Source organism: Siphateles boraxobius, unplaced genomic scaffold (genome assembly GCF_051911475.1).
Source record: "Siphateles boraxobius isolate OS27281-9 unplaced genomic scaffold, OSU_SipBor_1 90, whole genome shotgun sequence".
In the NCBI taxonomy this organism is placed as follows: Eukaryota; Metazoa; Chordata; class Actinopteri; order Cypriniformes; family Leuciscidae; genus Siphateles; species Siphateles boraxobius.
In genome coordinates this window covers 184,920-204,815 of record NW_027509220.1, presented here as the reverse complement: position 1 = coordinate 204,815, position 19,896 = coordinate 184,920, and the positions used below count along the sequence as shown (strand labels likewise).

The 19,896-nt window shown below is 37.9% G+C and overlaps 1 protein-coding gene across 4 annotated transcripts in view; it reads right to left on the bottom strand.

The window, feature by feature from the left end:
• LOC143733095 (uncharacterized) overlaps positions 1–18,861 on the bottom strand; it is a 30,964-nt gene extending 12,103 nt beyond the window's left edge. Inside the window, exons 1-9 of one of the 4 annotated variants that reach the window (XM_077224660.1) lie at positions 18,659–18,861; positions 15,460–15,756; positions 14,991–15,290; positions 4,807–5,112; positions 3,888–3,998; positions 3,254–3,415; positions 2,532–2,822; positions 1,377–1,427; positions 1,033–1,290 (exon numbers count right to left, since the gene is read on the bottom strand). In XM_077224660.1, the coding sequence (XP_077080775.1) occupies positions 1,033–1,290; positions 1,377–1,427; positions 2,532–2,822; positions 3,254–3,415; positions 3,888–3,998; positions 4,807–5,112; positions 14,991–15,290; positions 15,460–15,756; positions 18,659–18,710 (1,828 nt within the window). In that variant the 5' untranslated portion in view covers positions 18,711–18,861. The remainder of the gene's footprint in view (positions 1–1,032; positions 1,291–1,376; positions 1,428–2,531; positions 2,823–3,253; positions 3,416–3,887; positions 3,999–4,806; positions 5,113–14,990; positions 15,291–15,459; positions 15,757–18,658) is intronic. The other 3 variants (XM_077224658.1, XM_077224659.1, XM_077224661.1) reach the window with 3 other exon arrangements.
• Positions 18,862–19,896: the final 1,035 nt, after the last annotated feature.

Below are 19,896 nucleotides of genomic sequence, written 5' to 3'. Positions count from 1 at the left end.
CCTTTTATTGTGGCCAGCCTAAGGCACACCTGTGCAATAATCATGCTGTCTAATCAGCATCTTGATATGCCACACCTGTGAGGTGGATGGATTATCTCGGCAAAGGAGAAGTGCTCACTGACAGATTTAGACAGATTTGTCAACAACATTTGAGAGAAATAGGCCTTTTGTGTACAAAGAAAAAGTCTTAGATCTTTGAGTTCAGCTCATGAAAAATGGGGGCAAAAACAAGTGTTGCGTTTATCGCTTTGTTCAGTATATATAAAATCAACAACTTTAAATTATTCATGTTAAATTTCACCTTATTTTTTATTTCGATTATGTCGTCCACAAAGCTTCAAGGGATTGTAGTTCTTTCCTTAACTATAGCTGTTAGGTTCACAGTCTTGTCTTTCTGTATGATTTTCAAATACCAATTGTTATTCTCCTCGTAGCTGTTTAGTTTGTTTCATTGCTTATAAATCTTAAATGGAGACTTTTTAAAAATCCCTATGGAAAAAATGAATGGGAAAAATATTGCGGAACCAAGACTGCTGAAAAAGTGGGTGGCCATTCTATACTGAACACAGCGTTAAAGGGATAGTTCACCCAAAAATGAAAATTCTGTTATTAAATACTCACCCTCATGTTGTTTCAAACCCATAAGACTTCCGTTCATCTTCAGAACACAAAAGAAGATTTTTGATGAAATATGAGAGCTTTCTGTCCCTCAATTGACAGCTACACAACTACCTCTTTCAAGCCCCAGAAAGGTAGTAAAGACATCATTAAAGAAATCCATGTTACGGTTTAACCTCGATTTTATAAAGTGACAAGAGTGCTTTGTTCACGCAAAAAACACAATTTACCACTTTATTTACAAAATAATAATCTCCAGCGCACATTCTCGCAACAACGTCCGAAGATGAACAAAAGTCTTACGGGTTTGGAAAGATATGAGGTTGAGTAATTAATGACAGAATTTAAATTTTTGTGACAACTAACCCTTTAATCTTATTTACAAGAATTCAGTTATTTCATTCCAGTGTTCACCTCGGGTTTCCCGTGTGATGGGCTGTTTTAGGGCCATGTGATGAACGGTGACCCACACCCTGGCTTCTCCTCTCTCTAGCTCTGCTTTGGGCAGCCTGCACTGGCTCATGGCTGAGAAGAAGCCTTCAGCATCAGGCCGAGGAGCTGCCAGCGCTTGCGGGACGGACACTGGGCTCAGCTCGCCTCCCTCACAGAACCAGCGGAAGGTGATGACGTCCGGATGAAAGTGAGAGGCCTGGGCTACCATTGTCACAACTCCTGGGGAAGAGGGTCCGTTACTGACAACCTTTCATGATGCGTTTAAATAGTTTGAAATATTTTAATGTGTGTTCTGTATGTGATACCTCCTTCCTCACTTGGCTCCGAGAACTGGATCTCTGAAACTTCTGGTGGTGCTAAACCAAAAAAAAACAATACTATGTCAACAAATGTTAACATGATTAAAAGCAAATAGATGTAAACCTGCATCTTGTTTTATATGCTAAAAGAGAACAAAAATCTATTAACAGGAACCAGTAGCTGAAACCAACTGGAGGTTAACCTCGTCAAGCCTAGGTCAACATGTCTGGGTCATATTTCACTCGAAAATCAATCTACAAATAACTTTTTTTACTGTAATGTAAAAACAAACAAACAACAAAAAAGATATTTTTTGATTAAATTATTAAAATTATTAAATTATTAAATTAAATTTAATAGCCTATATATTTATTAAAAATATTTATAATTCATTTTATAATTTGCATTTATCATATTATTTAAAAAAAATATTGTATTATGAATAAATCACCCTTTTAGAATAATTGGAGTTTCTGAAGAAAAAAAAAACCTTCAAATGCGCATGTCTAAACACATTACAATAATGCTATTGAGGGAAAATGTGATTAATTGTCATGAAAATAATGTCTACTTCAAAAATCTTAACATTGATAAACAGGCTTGAATTTCTTTGTGCAAAATATAATTTCTTCCAATTCTTCATTTTGGGGTGATATGAGACCAGGACATTTTTTGAGAGATTTTCCCAATAGCTTTAAAGAAAATAAAGCAAGCTGCAGGTAAATCATGAGGTCAATGCATGGTGCGTTGAAGTCACATAGGAAAGATCATATTTATGAGTTGAACGCATATTCAACATCACCACAAAGTCGTATTTACAAGTGGGAAACTCAGAATTTTTAAGGTGGGGGTGTGTTAATGACAAAACATGTTGGATGCAATGGATGCAGCATCTATAATGATAGATTTGTTAAAATGAATGTTTTTTTTTTTCTCATTAAAATTAAAACTAAAAAAAGAAAAAAAACCTGATCTACATTTCATTCATCATGTAGTAGATGCAGATTTTTTAAATCTTTAAATTTTATGTATAACAGGTATCACCATATTTTAATACATTTAAACAAATCCTGACATCATAATTACGACTTCCCGACTTGTAAATACAAACTTCCCTGGAGGACTTGAATGCATCAATACACCTCAACATGCCCTCTGACCTAGAATTGTGAACTTATCGGACACTCTCTCAGCCACAATCTTGTCTTTTCCCTTATACGAGATGTGGCATTTGAAGACTGCGCCCTTGTGAATGGACAGGTTGGGTATAAATGTGACAGAGGAGAACAGTTGTTTGTTTAGGCTGGAGGACGAGCGCGGTGGCATCTGTGTGTGTATCTTGTAATATCCTGAGGCAGTAGAGGGCAGCAGAGGGCCTTTCTCTGACACCACAGACACACGAGAGTTACGAGGCGTGTAGGATGCTGAGTGAAAAGGACCATATTTTTTCTCTGTGTGTGAGAGAATGAGAGGATGAAACACACATACAGACAAACAGCCAGTTTGAATTAATAATGCACGTTAATAATTTGAATAAGTTAAGAAATGTCTTGTGTAAATCCACCACTTTCATCTCATCCTCATATCAACTACTGCTTTTGTTCTTTTGACTTAATGAAAGCAGTGTGAAAACAATGCATTTAAATGTCAGTTTCAAACGTTATGGAGATAGTTTTGTTTGGACTATTCTGAGTTGAATAGTTCTGGAAAACATGATTTAATTTCCAAATGTTTTATACAAATTCACAGCAAAATTCCTCTATCCATAATCAATTTATGTGTCATTAGATTTGATTAATAAACTGTAATGGCCAAATATATAATGGTCCGCTTGATAGTAAAGGATGAAGGTGAATACGTAGTGGTCTTAGTTGGCTGATACCTTTGTATGAAGTGTCTGTGATGGGCACATCATTCAGAAACCATGTCGTTTGTACCCTCTCTGCCAACCGGCCTTCCACACTTATAGTGACTCTGCCTTTCTTACCCACAATCACCCTGGGTGGCAGAACAATCGCTGAGATGTTCAGAGACTTCAGCTTCTCTGAGAAAAATAAATGCATGAGAAAAAAAGAGGTTAAAGTGTTAGGATTTCCATTCAGCTCACTAGCATTCTGTCATTTGTTCATAGTCACTAGTAACTATCCCGACCTGTCACATTAAACATGAAATGGACTTATAAAAATATAAGCCCATTTCATGCTTTTAAGGGCTTGAACAAATCTACTATACTATGATAAAATATTTGCAATTTATATGTCGCTTTCCAAAAATGTAATTTCATCAGAAGGTACAGTTTCTTTTGAATACATGGCAGAAAAATGGAGAAAGAAGAAGAAAAGCTTGATGCCTTGCTTCTAATAGAGTGACAAGTCACATTATTGGCTCAAAATGTTTCCAGATTGGCAAAGATTTCACATGCTTCTTAGGTATGAATCAAGCGACTTACATGGGATTGCTAACAGAAAGCTTTGTAGTAATATTTTATTAAGTCATTGGTGTGTAACCAGACGTACCATCCCTTCTCTTCCAAGAAAATCCCAAGCAGAGCAATAAAACAAGGGTGAGTGAAATGATCATCATTGCTACCGAAGCCTTGGCTGACTTATTCAGACCTGGGTTTTGCACTGAAAGAGATTAGAGCAGTAAATGTATAAACAATCTTTTTCTCCATGTACTTGTTTTCTATACCATTTAACACACTTCACCTTTAATCCAATTAAAACACAACAGTAGTTGAATAATGCGTTCAAGTCATGTCGGAAAGATTATATTTACGAGTTGAACACACATGAATGTCAACACAAGTTCAAAATTGGGAGTGGAAATTTTAAGATTTTCTTTAAGCCCCGAAGTTTTAAGTTGTGGGTGAGTCAGTGTCAGTCATAATGGATGCATCATCTGTATTAATGGCAAATTTGTTAAAAAATATTTTTTTTGTCATTTATCATAAAATGCCATGGTAATAAACATTACAACATAATCTATAATGATTCAATTTACACCACTTTCAGAAATTCAATAAAAACATTTAAAAAACGCACCCAATGCACATTCTTCACCATTTTCTAAATGTAGAGTTACAAAATCTTGATGAATTTTATGTAGAAATGGTACATCGCCATATTGCTCTCACCAAAGTGATTTCAATACAGCTGACATCATAATTATGACTTCAACTATCAAATATAAACTTCCCATGAGAACTTGATTACAACAAAAGTAGGCTAATGGTGTCCAATCCTCCTCCTGAAAGACCACATTCCAGCAGAAATCAGGTCTAACCCTAAAGAAGCACACCTTAACCACCTGATGAAGGTTTTCCAGACCACTAGAAACTTCCAGGCACGTGTGCTGTGAGATATACTCTGCAGGAATGGGGTCCTGCAGGAGCAGTGAAGTGCAAGAAGGCAAAGTAAGGCCTTTCTCCCATACCACGTGGGTCATCAATGGAAAGGTCAATGGTTCCATATGCAGGTTCTTGTACATTGTGTTGCTGGGCCACACATTTCACCTCTCCTCCTCTGCTCCTCTCCTCCACGCTCAAGGTGTGATACTGATGTCTCATATACATTCCATCCTCATTCTGGAATGACAAGGGAAGCTCAGGAAGAACCTTTCCATTCTGGATCCATATAATGGATAGGTTGTTAGGGTAGAATCCAGTGATGTCACAAGAGAGGGTGAGTGGAGATGATTGGGAAGATGAGGGAACAGTTGAGAGAGTGACCATCGGGAGAACTAAAAAAGAGATAAAAAAATGAAATATAATAAAAGTACCAGTAATCAATCATAACCACATACAGTCATGGTCAGAATTAATGGCACCCCTGGTAAATATGATCAAAACTGGCTGTAAAAAATAAACTGCATTGTTTATCCTTTTGATCTTTCATTCAAAAAATTTGCAAAATTCTAACCTTACATTGAAGTAAAAGAATTGAAAGTTGGGGGGAAATCACGTTATTAAATAAATGTTTTTCTCTAAAACACATTGGCTACAATTATTGGCACCCCTATAATTTTTTTTTACAAATAAAATATGTCTGAAGTATATTCCCATTAATATTTACATTTTTTTAGCACACCAGGGTGACTAGGAACATTACATTGTCCAGCCATGACTTCATGTTTCACAGGAGTTTAAATATGAGGAAACACAAATGCCAAATCCCCTTAATCATTCATCACAATGAGTAAAACCAAAGAAAATAGTTCTGATGTGCATTAAAAGATTGTTGACCATCACAAAATAGAACGTGGCTGTAAGAGAATAGCTAAAGTATTGAAAATCCCCATTTTGACCGTCAGGGCAATAATTAAGAAGTTCCAATCAACTAAAGATGTTATGAATCTGCCAGGAAAAGGACATGTGTCTATATTGCCTCAATGCACAGTGAGGAGGAGAGTTTGAGTGGCAAACAACTCTTCAAGGATCACAGATGGAGAATTGCAGAGATTAGTTGAGTCTTGGGGGTCAGAAAGCCTAAAAAAACCCCAAAACAACCACTACATCACCACATGTTGTTCGGGAGGGTTTCAAGAAAAATCCTTCTCGCTCGTCCAAAAACAAACTCCAGCATATTCAGTTTTCAGACAGGACTGGATCTTTAAAAGGGACTGGATTCTATGGTCAGATGAAACAAAAAAGGGCTTTTTGGCAGCAAGCCCACCAGATGTGTTTGCTTCAAACAGGGATAAAAAGTACCCAATGCTTACGGTTAAATATGCTGCTGGATCAAATATGTTGTGGGCCTATTTTTTTGATGGAGGTCCTGGACTTCTTGTTCAGATACATGGTATTATGGATTCTAGCAAATACCAACAGATAAAAAATCAAAACCTGACTGCATCTGCTAGAAATATTATAATGACCCGTGGTCGGATCTTCCATCAGGACAACGGTCCAAAACAAACATCAAAATCAATACAAAAATGGGTAACTGAGCACAAAATGAAGCTTCTGCCAAGTCCCCTAAACTGGCCATCTCTCCCAACCCTGAGTACTGGGAACAAATTTGTAGGAACACTTTTCTTATGACCAATAATACAAACCTGCAACTTATACAATATAAAGTCATTCACAGAACTCATATTACCCAAAGTAAAATGTTCAAAATGGGCCTACACAACACTCATATCTGTTCACAATGTACTTTAGGTAGTACAGATGACTATTTGCACACCATGTGGCATTGCAAACCAGTCTATTCTTTTTGGATTACAGTTACTGAGACGCTCACCACCATTATGAGCCACAGAATCCCATTATCCCCAATACTTTGTCTCATAGGCGACCTTTCCGAAATCCATATCTCACAAAAATATAGGAATCCGTTGCTCATCTCTTTAGCTGTCGCCAAGAAAGTAGTTCTCCAAAACTGGAAATCAAAGAAATCCTGCCACATCAATCACTGGATAAATTTAATATCAGAATATATTTCAATTGAGGAACACAATGCGTACAGAATAAAGCAAATATCAGCCTATGAAGATATATGGTCCCCTTTTCTTACATTTTTGACATCTTGACATCTCTCAATATCGCACAAACATAACTATAAGCCGTGTATATAACCAGACACATACCTCACCCCTTCCGTTACTGCAGCTATCACTTCATACATACATATATGCATCTACACTCATGCATAACATGTTTTCAAACCCCCTTTCCCTCAAACACCTTAACCATGATCAACTAATATAGCCTACATTTCAGATCAACAGAAGGGGGGAGAGGCGGAGAGGGGAGGGAGAGGGGAGGAGAAGGGGAGGGAGAGGATGAAGAGGGAGGGAGGGAGGGAGGGGAGAGGGGGAGGGAAGGAAGAGGGGGAAGAAAAGAGGAGAAAAAAGGGAAGGAATAATAAGAATAAGAATAAGAATAATTTGCTCAAGATGTGTTCTCTGTTGTTGTTTGTCTGTCACTTGTCCTATGTTACGTGTTACACCTTGAATATGGTGCTATAACCCCCCTTCACTTATGTACCCAGGCTCACACTGTACGGGGTGAATAGTTATGCTATTCACAGTTACTGTGATAGTAATAGCAATAGTAATAGTTACTTGAATAGTTACTGTATACACATTTATTGTCTGTATTGTAATATATTGTGTATATATGCTCTTTTTCTGTTTTATTAAAAATAAAGTTGTCCTCCAAAGAGGGGGGGTGGTGGCGGGCGAAAAAAAAAAAAAAAAAAAAAAATTCCCCTAAACTGAACCCTATAGAAAATGAGTGGGCTGAACTGAAGAAGAGAAGCACCAAAATGAACTTGTGAATCTGCAGATCTGGAGAGATTCTATAAGGAGGAATGGTCTCTGATCTCAGGTCAGTTGTTCTCCAAACTCATCAGGCATTATAGGAGAAAACTCAGAGCTGTTCCCTTGGCAAAAGGAGGTTGCAAAAAGTATTTAATAACAGGGAGCCAATAATTATGGCCAGCGTGTTTTGGAGAAAAGCATTTATTTCATAATGTGATTTCTCCCCCACTTTCAATTATTTTACTTCAATGAAAGGTTAGATTATTGCGAATTTTTTGAATGAAAGATCATAAGGATAAACAATGCAGATTTATTTTTTAGAATAATTTTTTATCACATTTACCAGGGGTGCCATTAATTCTGACCATGACTGTATTACTAGTAGTCCATTAAAACCACATTATCTTTATGTAACGGAGGCCAGCTAGTAGTTGATGTGCGAGTAAACCTCACTGCTCTGATCTCAATAGGCGCTCTAGCGACAGATGCTAGGGGCTGCAGTCTTTAGCCTCCTTGTTAGAGCGCCTGACTCTCATGCCGGAGACCCGCGTTCGAGGCCCGCTCGGAGCGGGTCGAGTGGGACCCGGGTGAAAGGGGTTACATTTACATGAGTATGTTGATTTCCCAGATGAATAAATGACCATTAATGTGTAGTAAAATTTCGTCCTTTAATGGCCAGCAAGATTTTGGAAAGCAAATATTGCCTAGTCTAGGGGAGTCCAATCCTGCTCCTGAAGGGCCACTGTCCTGCGGAGTTAACCTCCAACCTTAATTAAACATCCCTTATGATCCAGCTAACCATTGTTTTATTATAACAAATAAAAATTAGTAAAACTTATGCAATTATTACAAATTCCCAAGCAGGTTAGCTGGAGCAGGTTGGAGTCAAACTCGGCAGGATATTGGTCCTTTAGAAGCAGGAGTGGAAACTTCTGGCCTAGTCTGACTTCAGTCAATGAACATGCATTTGCAAAGTATTCTTAGACATCAGAGAATGAAACAACTGCTTCATAGGCATAAGGGCCAGCACAGTCGAGTGAACCATCTTGAAACAGCATTGCATACTTGAATTCAGTCCCAAATTATTCCAATTGATATTCATGCAGTCTACAATACAATAGGGCAGAACTCTCTCTCTCTCTCTCTCTCTCTCTCTCTCTCTCTCTCTCTCTCTCTCTCTCTCTCTCTCTCATGTCTTTTAGACGCCAAGTGTTTATGTTTTTAGATTCAACGGCTCTTGACATTTCCTTTCGAGTTCTGTGTGAAGGCAAGTCCTACATGCTTTATGCAAGTGCCGGGAGTTTAAAATGTTTTGAATTCGGTGAAATAGGACACAAAAAAAATGCGTGCCCTAATAAAACGAACACTGAAAACGAGTTGGACAGTGAAGTAGCAGGACCGAGTGGGTTAAATGGAGTCCCTGGGCCGAGTGGGTCAAAAGCGAATGATGGTGAGAAAGAGGACAGTGTAGGAAGGAATTTAGGTGAAACGGAGAAGAAGGGAGATGAATCAGAAAGGAATGAAACACAGAATAACCAGGATGTAAGTTGTGAAGAAACAGTTGAAAAACTTTGTGCTGAGAGAGTTGAGGAAACTGAGGTGATTGTTTCTCAATGTGAAGATGAAACTGGAGATAGGAACGATCATGAATGTGCTGGAGAGGTTGGTGATAGAGATGATGAAATGGAGGAGATGGGTGATGAGGACAGTCTTTCAGAAATGTCTGACTTTACTTCTCAGAGTGGTGACGATCAGTTATACACAGTGAATGAAATTAATGATTTCTTGGATGAAACTTTTGGAAAGACTTTTGATGTCAAGAGTTTTTTTCCTGATGTTGAAAGATTCGTGAATTCGTGAAAGATTGGTAGTTAAAATACAGTAGAGTGTGGGGTTTAAAGGACTGAGCCGAAGGAAAAGCTTTAGACTGAAGAAAATTGTGACAAAAATACTGAAAGGGAAAGAATGGGTTAAAAGGCAATATACATAATGGTTAAGTCACAAAGGGTGTTTTTCTCTTTTTGTTCTCTTCTGATTGTTTGTCTTTCTCTTTTTCCTCTTTTTATGGAGAGCATAAAAATAGATACAATTAATATCAATGGATTAAGGGATTATAGAAAAAGAGCCGCTTTGTATGAATTGATTCAAAACAAACATATTGATATAATTTTTTTATTAGATTTTACATTAGACCGAAATGGTGAAGAACCGTATCCTCAGTCTGCTAATTCATTAAGCAGTATTATAAAGAAATATGACTTGTCTGATGTATGGAGCGAGAAACATCCAGCAGTGAAACAATATACATGGGTTAAAGCCTCTCATGATCATATTAGTGCTGCAAGGTTGGATAGGTTTTATGTAAGTAAAGATAATTCTAATAGAGTTTTGAAAGCTAATATTTTTCCGAACGGTTTTACTGATCATCATTTGTGTATGATTGAAATGGGTTTAAAAAATCACAGCATTGTAGTTATTATTGGCATTTTAATTTGAATCTGTTACATGACTCTATATTCTGTGAAAAATGTGGGTTATTTTGGTCTAACCCAAATTTTTATTTTGGTCTTTTGGTTATTTTGGGTTAAATGGCAAAAACAAAAAAATGACTATGAAGATTTAGTGCAATGGTGGGAGATTGGAAAAGCACAAATAAGAATTTTCTGCCAGAACTATACAGCCCACTCAAATAGACATGTAAAGAACACTATTAAAATACTTGAAAAAGAGATAACTGAAATCGAAAAAGGAATCATTGAAGAAAATTCAGAAGAAGTGGAACAATTAAGAGAAAAAAAGACTGTTTTGACTTCTTTGTTCAATGAAATAGCAAAATGGGCTTTAATAAGAGCCCGTTTTTCTTCACTACGAGAAATGGATGCTCCAAGCTCTTTTTTTTTCAACTTAGAGAGGAAAGAAGGAGAAAGAAAACTTATGTTACATTTGAAGTTACCAGATGGGACTTTAACAACAAATCCAAAAGAAATGAGAAATCATGCAAAGAACTTTTATACTGATTTATTGTAAGCAAGAGACTGTGACATTAATTGCATGGAAGACCTACTAATAGACTTGCCAAAGATCACTGATGAGCAGAGACAATTGCTTGATGCCGATATTCAATTGGATGAAATATCAGAGGCGGTAAAGAAACTCTCCAATCGTCGGTCCCCTGGCATTGATGGACTTCCTTCTGAATTCTATAAACAATTCTGGACTATTTTAAAAGATGATATACTTGAAATTTTTAGACTTTCTCATAGGAAAAATGAACTGTCAACTAGTTGTAGAAGAGCAGTTTTATCTTTATTACCGAAAAAAGGTGACCTTGGACTGTTAAAGAACTGGAGACCAGTAGCCTTACTGTGTACTGATTATGAAATTCTAGCTAAGTGTCTTGCAAATAGATTAAAACATTTTTTAGAGTATGTTATTAATGATTTTCAAACGTATTGTGTGCCAAAAAGAACAATAATGGACAATCTCTATCTTGTGCGTGATATAATGAATTTAGCAAATGCTGGTAATGAGGATGTAGGTTTTCTGTCAATTGATCAAGAGAAAGCTTTTGATAAATTTGATCATTTTTATTTATTTGAGACTCTTAAAGCTTTTGGTTTTGGTAAGAATTTTATCTCTTGGATCAAACTGTTATACACTGGAGCTTCTGCATTGTTAAAGGTTGGAGGTGGGCTTAGTTATCCAGTATTAATTCATAGAGGCATAAGACAAGGATGTCCTTTGTCAGGGCAGTTGTACTCACTAGCAATTGAGCCTTTACTATATAAACTTAGGGAGAAATTACAAGGTTTTATAGTGAAAGGTTGTGAAAAAAACAGACCAATAACTCTTTCGGCCTATGCTGATGACATCACTGTTTTTATAAGAAGTGATAAAGATGTAATGAATTTAACAAATGCTTTAACTATTTACGAAAAGGCTTCGTCAGCTAAAGTAAATTGGGAAAATAGTGAAGGATATTTATTAGGAGACTGGCAGGGAAGGGCCCCCCCCTGTGCTTCCAGGGGGAGTTAAATGGGGAAGAGCTGGTTTGAAGGTGTTGGGAGTGTTTTTAGGGTCAGATCAGTATAGGCAGAAGAACTGGGAGGGTATGGTGGAGAAGATGTGTGACCTGTTGTCTCGATGGGCATGGGTGCTTCCCTAGCTATCGTACAGGGGCAGGGTTTTGGTCACCAACAATCTGGCTGCATATGCACTATGGCACAAAATGAAAGTTCTGGATCCTCCGGAAAGTGTCGTTGATGAGCTCCAAAGAAAGCTAATTGACTTTTTCTGGGATGAGCAGCATTGGAAAAAATCTGCTGTTCTTTTCCTGCCTATTCAAGAGGGAGGACAAGGCCTGATGGATATTAGGAACAGAATAAAGACATTTCGACTTCGGGCGGCACAAAGATTGCTGTATGCCGAGTCATGCTGGGCTGATACAGCGCGTGCTGTGTTGAGGAAAATGAATATTTTCAAGTATGATGTGCAATTGTTTTTGATCAAATTGGACAACATGGACTTGAGGAATGTTTCTCCTTTCTACAAGGCAGTTTTGAGAGCATGGACTTCAACTTTTAAGGTTAAGAGGGTTCTCTCAAATATTGGACTCTGGACAGAGAATGAACCTCTTTTTAATAACCCGCTGATACCAGCACCGTCACTGGAGCCCAGGAGCATTCAGAACGTGATGGCAAGAGCGGGGTGTACAAGAATCTCTGACCTAAAGACTGGTGAAAACTGGAAGAGTCCAGAGGAGATGTGCAACAAGACAGGTATCAAGTCCATAAGGATAATAAAGAGAATAATGGATGGAATTGTTTCCGCATTGCCTTTTGTCTTCAGACAGACCTCAGAGGAAAAAGAGGTTCCTGAACAGAATGAGGAGAGTCTTTTTCCCCAAGTGGAAGTTTCAGCAGCGGTGGATGAAGAGCCAGAGGAAGGCTCTCTTCTACATTTCAGGATTCCGGTGCTGGAAGGTTTTGAGACCGTCTCGAAAAAGGCAGTGTACAATATTTGCGTGAAGGTGTCCCATTATAACGTGCTCAAAGATTGTAAAGAGACAAAGTGGTCAGATGTGTTGGGACCAGACTCTTCCCCTAGGTACTGCTGGAGGTCCCTGTACAAGCCTCCTATAGGGAAACACACTGCGGATCTCCAATGGAGGGTTGTTCACTGGGCGGTAGCTACAAACAGGCACGTGGCACACATTGACCCCACTGTAGGGAAGGAATGTCGTTTTTGTGGCACTGAAGAGTCGGTAGACCATTTGTTTTTAAGTTGTTTAAGATTAAGAGAATTGTTTCAGATATTAGATGGGTGGATTAGAGATTTTGGAGTAGGTTTTAATAACGAATTTTTTCTTTTTGGACCAAAGTATGTTGCATTAGACAGGGATTTTTTTTGTTATTTAATTTTATGGTTGGAGGAGCAAAGATGGCAATATGGCTCACAAGGAAAAGGAAACTGAAAGGAGAGGGGGAAGTAGGTCCTGAGGTGGTCTTAAAGGCTCTTATAGCAACTAGAATCAAGGCAGAGTTTGCATATTTTAAACTAATGAATAATATGGACAGATTTATTGAAATTTGGGCTTTGAATTATGTTTTGTGCACAGTGGATTATGAAAATGAGCTGGTATTAAATCTATGAGCTTTTGTGGCATTAAAAAAAAAGTTTAAATGAACATTGTAATCTTTATTCAATAGTTTGTTACGTTTTATGAGATTGTATGAGTTTTTGAGTGGGTGTATATGTGTATTTACCAATGTACATCTGAGAAAATAGATGTTAATGAGGAATGTCTATATAGTGTATGTATAAATAAAGGTGTGTTAAAGGTCTCTCTCTCTCTCTCTCTCTCTCTCTCTCTCTCTCTCTCTCTCTTTCTCTCTCTCTCTCTCTCTCTCTCTCTCTCTCTCTCTCTCTCTCTCTCTCTTCTGCTCTGTGTACCTGCGCTTGCTTGCGCTGCTTTGCGATGACACCTGTTCCCACTTTACCCTAAGTGTTCACCCTTTATCTAGTATTTGTTCACCCAGTTCTTTGACAGATTATTGTTACATGTCATGCGTTACGACTGCTGCTCTCTTTATGTCTGTATAGTTTTGAAAGAACTCACCTGTCTTGTTTTTTCTGGTACAGCCTTGCGCCTAAGTATTATCTGTGTCCTGCATCTGCTGCGTGAGATCCTCTGTGGTCCTCTGAGATACCTACTTAAGTACTGCCTCCCATCTACGGGTGATCAGATTTATTTCCTCATCAAGACAGGAGTCTTTTCTTCTTTTGACTGTGTTTTGTTTTATCCAGTTCTGTGTGCCATAACGACAGACTGCCTTGTTTATATTTTCCATTAAAGACTGTTTTATCCTGTCAACTCCTGCTCTTGTATCCTTTTATTATAACCCTGCCACTTGTTTGAGTATGTGTGGTTTAAGGTAATTGCTAAACTCAGCAACCCTCACTGACCCTCTAGGACAGGAGTTGAAGTGCCCTACCATAGGGTGTCCCATTTGTTATTTTATGATTAAGGAGGATGCTCATGAGCACCCACTTTAAGCTCTCAATGCATCCTTTTACAGAAACAGCACTGATGCGGACTTCACAGAAGACTTCTACCTGACAATCTTAAGGGCTTTTCACACGGTCCTTAACCTGGTTTATTGTCATTCTAAATCCTGCTTTTAACCCCGGGCAAAGGAACGCTTCACACTGTGGGTATGTTAATAAAAAATGTTAGCACTTTTGCGGTGTTAGCCCCACATTGCGGTGCCAAACATGTACAGTGTGAAACTAAGTGGTCTTAGAATATTAAAGCATGATGCATGCTTTCTTTTAGAGCCTTTATGGTTACAGGTCGCGTGCTGCGTTCGTCCAAACAATGACACTGACATCGCAAATATGGAAATAAGAACTTTAACTATTTTAAGTGTGAAAACCCTAAACGTGAAGGACCAAAAAGCTGGGGATTGGATCTACTAGTCTTGGATAAAGTGGACTGATTGTTTTAGAATGATGTAGGAAGTTCATGTATGTCAAAGAAGAACAATCATAATCTATCCATAACATCCTGATAAGTTTTCCCCAATTCAGACTTGCAGAGCAAAACTGACAACATCAAGAAGTTATTTCCTTCATCAATTTCAACTGATGCCTGCGAAAAATCCCACAGCAAGTTGCACAATTCTGCAAAAAACTTGCGACATGAACTGATGAAGCCACTTGATTGAGTGGTGAAATGCATGTAACTAATGTTAAATAAGCTGAAATAACTTGTACATGTTGTACTGTTACAGCAGAAATTGCATCTTGTTTCAAATGAATGACATCTACCAATCAAATGTGTAAATTCTGAATACCTATAATGTAAGGTGTGAACTCCTCAAGGATAGGTTTCACCAGGGCTGTATGTTGCACCTTACAGCCAAAGCTTGTGTTCTGGTCAGAGATTTCAGGGATCAAGGTTAGCCAGCTGACTGCATCGTACAGCCCGTCCTCTGTACGGTTCACTTGCAGCTTTTGGGGTTCTTGGATTTTGTTTCCTGCTCGTGTCCAGGTAAACATGATTTGTGGAGGACTAAAGCTCCTTGCCCAACATTCGAACACACTTTTTCTTTTCAGGAATACTTCAGGTAAGATGATGGAAACCAGTGGAGGAACTGTAAGAGAATTAGAATGAAACTCCAAGGTTTAGCTTGTCTGGGATATGTATCTGATATTATATTTATTTATATATGATATATAATAAGTTGGACATTGGTCCTGTGTTTTTCAACAACAGACACTATTTCATACAAGTGATCTATGTGAGATGCACTTGTGACTTACCTAGTATTGTCAGAGTCACATCTGTGAAGTAATCGGTTTCATTATAGTTCACCCTGCACTCATACATCCCTTGCTGGTCTGGAGTGGCATTGTAAACAGTCAGTGGGAAGGAGCCAATGAAGGAAGCAGTTGTGTTTAAGAAGAAGCCTGGTTGAGTGTGATTCCTTGAGGCAATGATTAAACCACCGAAGGACCAGGTGATGTTTAAGAGTGAATCATCAACTAGAGGCGGCAGTGTGAAGGAGCAGTTGAGGAATGCTGAGGAGCCTGGAGACACAGAGACATCTGCAGAGGAGCCTGAGTTGAGAAGGTCAGGAAAATATGAAAAGAATTAAAAGGAAGCATTTAAATTGTCAGATACTTAAAGTGGCCCTATTGTGCTTTTTTGAGCAAAAGTTTTAAAGATCAAAGTACAAAACAAATTAAATGATTGTCTCTAAAAAGAAAGAATCGATTCTGAAATGCCTGAAACGAGTTTTATTCTCAATTCCAGTCTCACTTCCTGTTGCATACCTATGTAACAATGTAACATATTTGCATAATGCCAGCCTATGGTCTTAATTGGCTGGCTGCAAACATGGTCTGCTTTGACCCACCCTCAGACACTGTAGTTGTAGCTGAGAAAACGCTGTTTGCAGTGCTGCGAATTTACTTTGCGTGCTGGAGTTGATTTAGTAAAACCGATGCCATTGTTAAAGGGGACCTATTATGCCACTTTCCACAAGATGTAAAATAAGTCTCTGATGTCCCCAGAGTGTGTATGTGAAGTTTTAGTTCAAAATACCCAACAGATAATTTTTTACTGCATGTTTAAATTGTCACTTTTTGGGGCTCAGAAAAACACACCGTTTTAGTGTGTATCCCTTTAAATGCAAATGAGCAGCTGCTGCCGGCCCAGAGGGCGGAGCCTCACGAGCTCGCGCTCCGTGTCAGGACAGTCTCATCTCAAAGAATGATAATATCAAAACATAAACTCCCTCTAAGTAGACGTGTTCATTTCGACCCAGAGTCGGACAATAATGCCCACTGATCCATATATCTGAATACATGCTGTATGGAGATAGAACAGTTTAATTACGGTTATAACTTATTTTTCCATCTTGCTTTTATCAACTATTAGTACAAGCATGTTGTAGTGGACCGCGTCCGAATGTTGGCCAAAAATATACTGATGAGTTCAATGAAGTTTATTGTACATCACACAAAAGATGAAGCGACAATTTTACTCCAGAAAATCACTGTAAGAGCTGAATAAACACTGACGTCACTAAAGCCACATTCTGAAAACAGGTCGTTGGGAGACACTGCTTATGATTTATGGGGATTAAAAAAAAGTAGTGGGTGGATTTTTATCACTGCAGGGTGTTTGTGTTGTGCACCGCAGTATGTCCTGTTACTTTATCCACTACAGTTAAAGACCTGGGTGTTATACTAGACCGCAACTTGTCTTTCGAAAATCATATTTCATATGTTACAAGAACAGCCTTTTTCCACCTTAGAAACATTGATAAGCTACGTAACATGCTATCTGTTTCTGATGCAGCAAAGTTAGTTCATGCATTAATGACCACGAGACTAGATTACTGTAATGCTTTATTAGCTGGTTGACCTGCATCCTCAATAAACAAGCTACAGTTAGTGCAAAATGCAGCTACTAGAGTTCTTACTAGGTCAAGAAAATATGATCATATAACACTGCTTTTATCATCTCTACACTGGTTACCTATTAAGTTCCGTATCAATTACAAAGTATTACTACTGACCTATAAAGCCCTAAATGGTTTAGCACCTGTGTATTTAATTGACCTTCTATCGCCCTACAATCCATCACGTTCTTTAAGATCACTAAATTCGAGGCTTCTGGTCATTCCCAGGATATCTAAGTCCACTAAAGGAGGGAGGGCGTTCTCACGTTTTGCTCCTAAACTCCGGAATAGCCTTCCTGATATTGTTCGAGGCTCAGACTCGCTGTCCCACTTTAAAACTAGATTAAAGACGCATCTCTTTAGCCAAGCATTTACATAGTGCTTACCTTTTATACCACTGTTGAATCAGATTGAATGCATTAATTTTATTAACAGCAGCTATGCTAATTATCTCCCATCTGCTCTTCTGCTGTTATCTCGGGACGCTAGTCCCGAGGTAAATAGCGTTCGTCAGCTCCAGTTTGTATCCAGGCTCTCACGGAGACTTCAGATCCCCCAACACCTGCGATGAGATGACTAAACGCCTGTGAAGAGACGACTCGACGCCTGTGAAGAGACGACCCAACGCCGGCGATATGTTATGCCCTAAATTACTACATGATTAACTAACTGTATTTTTTTCTATGTACATTTCTGAAATGCACTTTCTGTAAAGCTGCTTTGAAACAATATGTATTGTGAAAAGTGCTATACAAATAAATTTGAATTGAATTGAATTGTGTACACACACTGCCATCCCACATTTATGTCCAAACACCATGCAAAATTGAATTTTGCATAACAGGTCCCCTTTAAAGTTCATATCACTGTGTATAAAACTGCTGAGGAAGCCTCTGGAGCTGAAATTCAGGGTATTCACAAATTCAATAATTTTTATTGTGTATATATGGGTTTGTATGATTTGTTATCTGTTTTTATTGTTTTTATTTATGATGAATAGTTTAGTTATTTATTTGTGAGTGGTTTTAACCGGACCTAAATACCTAAGTTCCTTCCAGCTCATGTACCATGTTCTTGAATGGCAATAAAAATCCTTAATCCTTAATCCTTATTTATAACAACAACAACAATAATAATTATTAATAAACACTTATGTGTCATTGTGAATTGTTTGTCAGTTTATTTAATGACTATTAATATTTTCCATTTATGAATGGAGGCTGTGGAAACAAACAACTTGGACATTTCTGGTATTAAAATTTTGAATCACACAGTTATTGTTCATCTTTGGGCAAATTTTCCCTCATTCAGGTTTTGGTTATCTTCACTAATGTAGAAAATACAAAGCATTCAAAAACAACAACACTGCACTGCAAAATATTGTAAGCATAGTAGTAACACACGTCCAGTTTTAAACTTTAAAATTCAGTTCCACAATTACAACATATATAGCATACATTAAATCAATTTTTGTATTGGCAATGCCTTTAGAGAACCTCAACAATAGATATAGTGTTGTTTCTGTAATAAGACGCATGGGCTATAGTACTCACCTGGATTTATTAGGCCCAGCATCCATAAATAGAACAGGACTTTAAACTTCATGCCGATTTACTGGAGTACGAACTCCTTATCATTACGCTATTTCTTTCTTTCATTGCTTCTTGCTCTTTGTATTGCATACTGAAAAACACACTTATATAGGGACAGGGGGCAGTAGGCGGGGATCAAGTGGGCAAAGGAAAAGATACTGAGTGCTTGTGAAAAGGGGGTGTACCAACTTTATATCTACTGTTCAATGCAGTCATTCAGTTTGATCACTTAGAGAGAGAGAGGGAGAGAGAGAGAGAGAGAGAGAGAGAGAGAGAGAGAGAGAGAGAGAGAGAGAGAGAGAGAGAAGTTAAATGGTGTGAAGAGGGTAAACACGGGGTACTAAGAGAGAGAGAGACAGAGTTGTTCAAAGACACATTTAGGACAGTGGTCACTTAAAATTCAATCTGGCCTCCATCCAATGTTCTGGACTACTTTACATTCATGCTGTATAGTGACCCAACTCAAAATGGGGTTCACCAGTAATCTTGGGCCTTTGTAAAAATAACTGTACTTCCATTTGGAGGACACGGAGGAGACCCCTTTTGCCATTCAACTTCATCTAGTTCTGTCTGTCTCCACCTGTGGTGAAACATTAACATAATAAGGAGATTTAGAAGCTAGCACTGTACAATATTTATAGCTGTGTCCACACGATAACCAGCTTTATTAGTGGATCGGAGTATTATTGTCCAGTCGGGCGTATCTATAAAGATACAGTCATTTGTGTTCGGTTGAATCAGTGATATATGAAAGCCTGTCATATCTCAAAGCACAACGCCACAGATTAGATAAATATAGATATCACTGCATAACACAAAGCTTGCTTGTTGTTTTTTCAACTTATAATTTTCTCATTTACTTTTCAGATAATTTGTTTTATTCCAATGAAATTATGTGAAAGCCTTCAAATGTTTTATTTTGTTAATTTTTTATTATGTTTTGGCAATATTTAAATATTAAACCATGCGTATAAAGCTCTGTTAATTCTGACTATCAATTCTCTTTCTCACGTTCAGTTTAGAGAGTTTTTGACAATTTGTCAGTAAGAACCTGCGAAGAAACTAGTGGAAAACTAGAGAAAGTGAGATTGGGTGGTTGTGAAAGAGATATGGCAAAGAAAAAGAGTAAAAAGAAGATTTACAGTGACAGAAGGAATGAAAGAGAGAGAAAATAAGAAACACAGGGCCCCTCAGAAAGA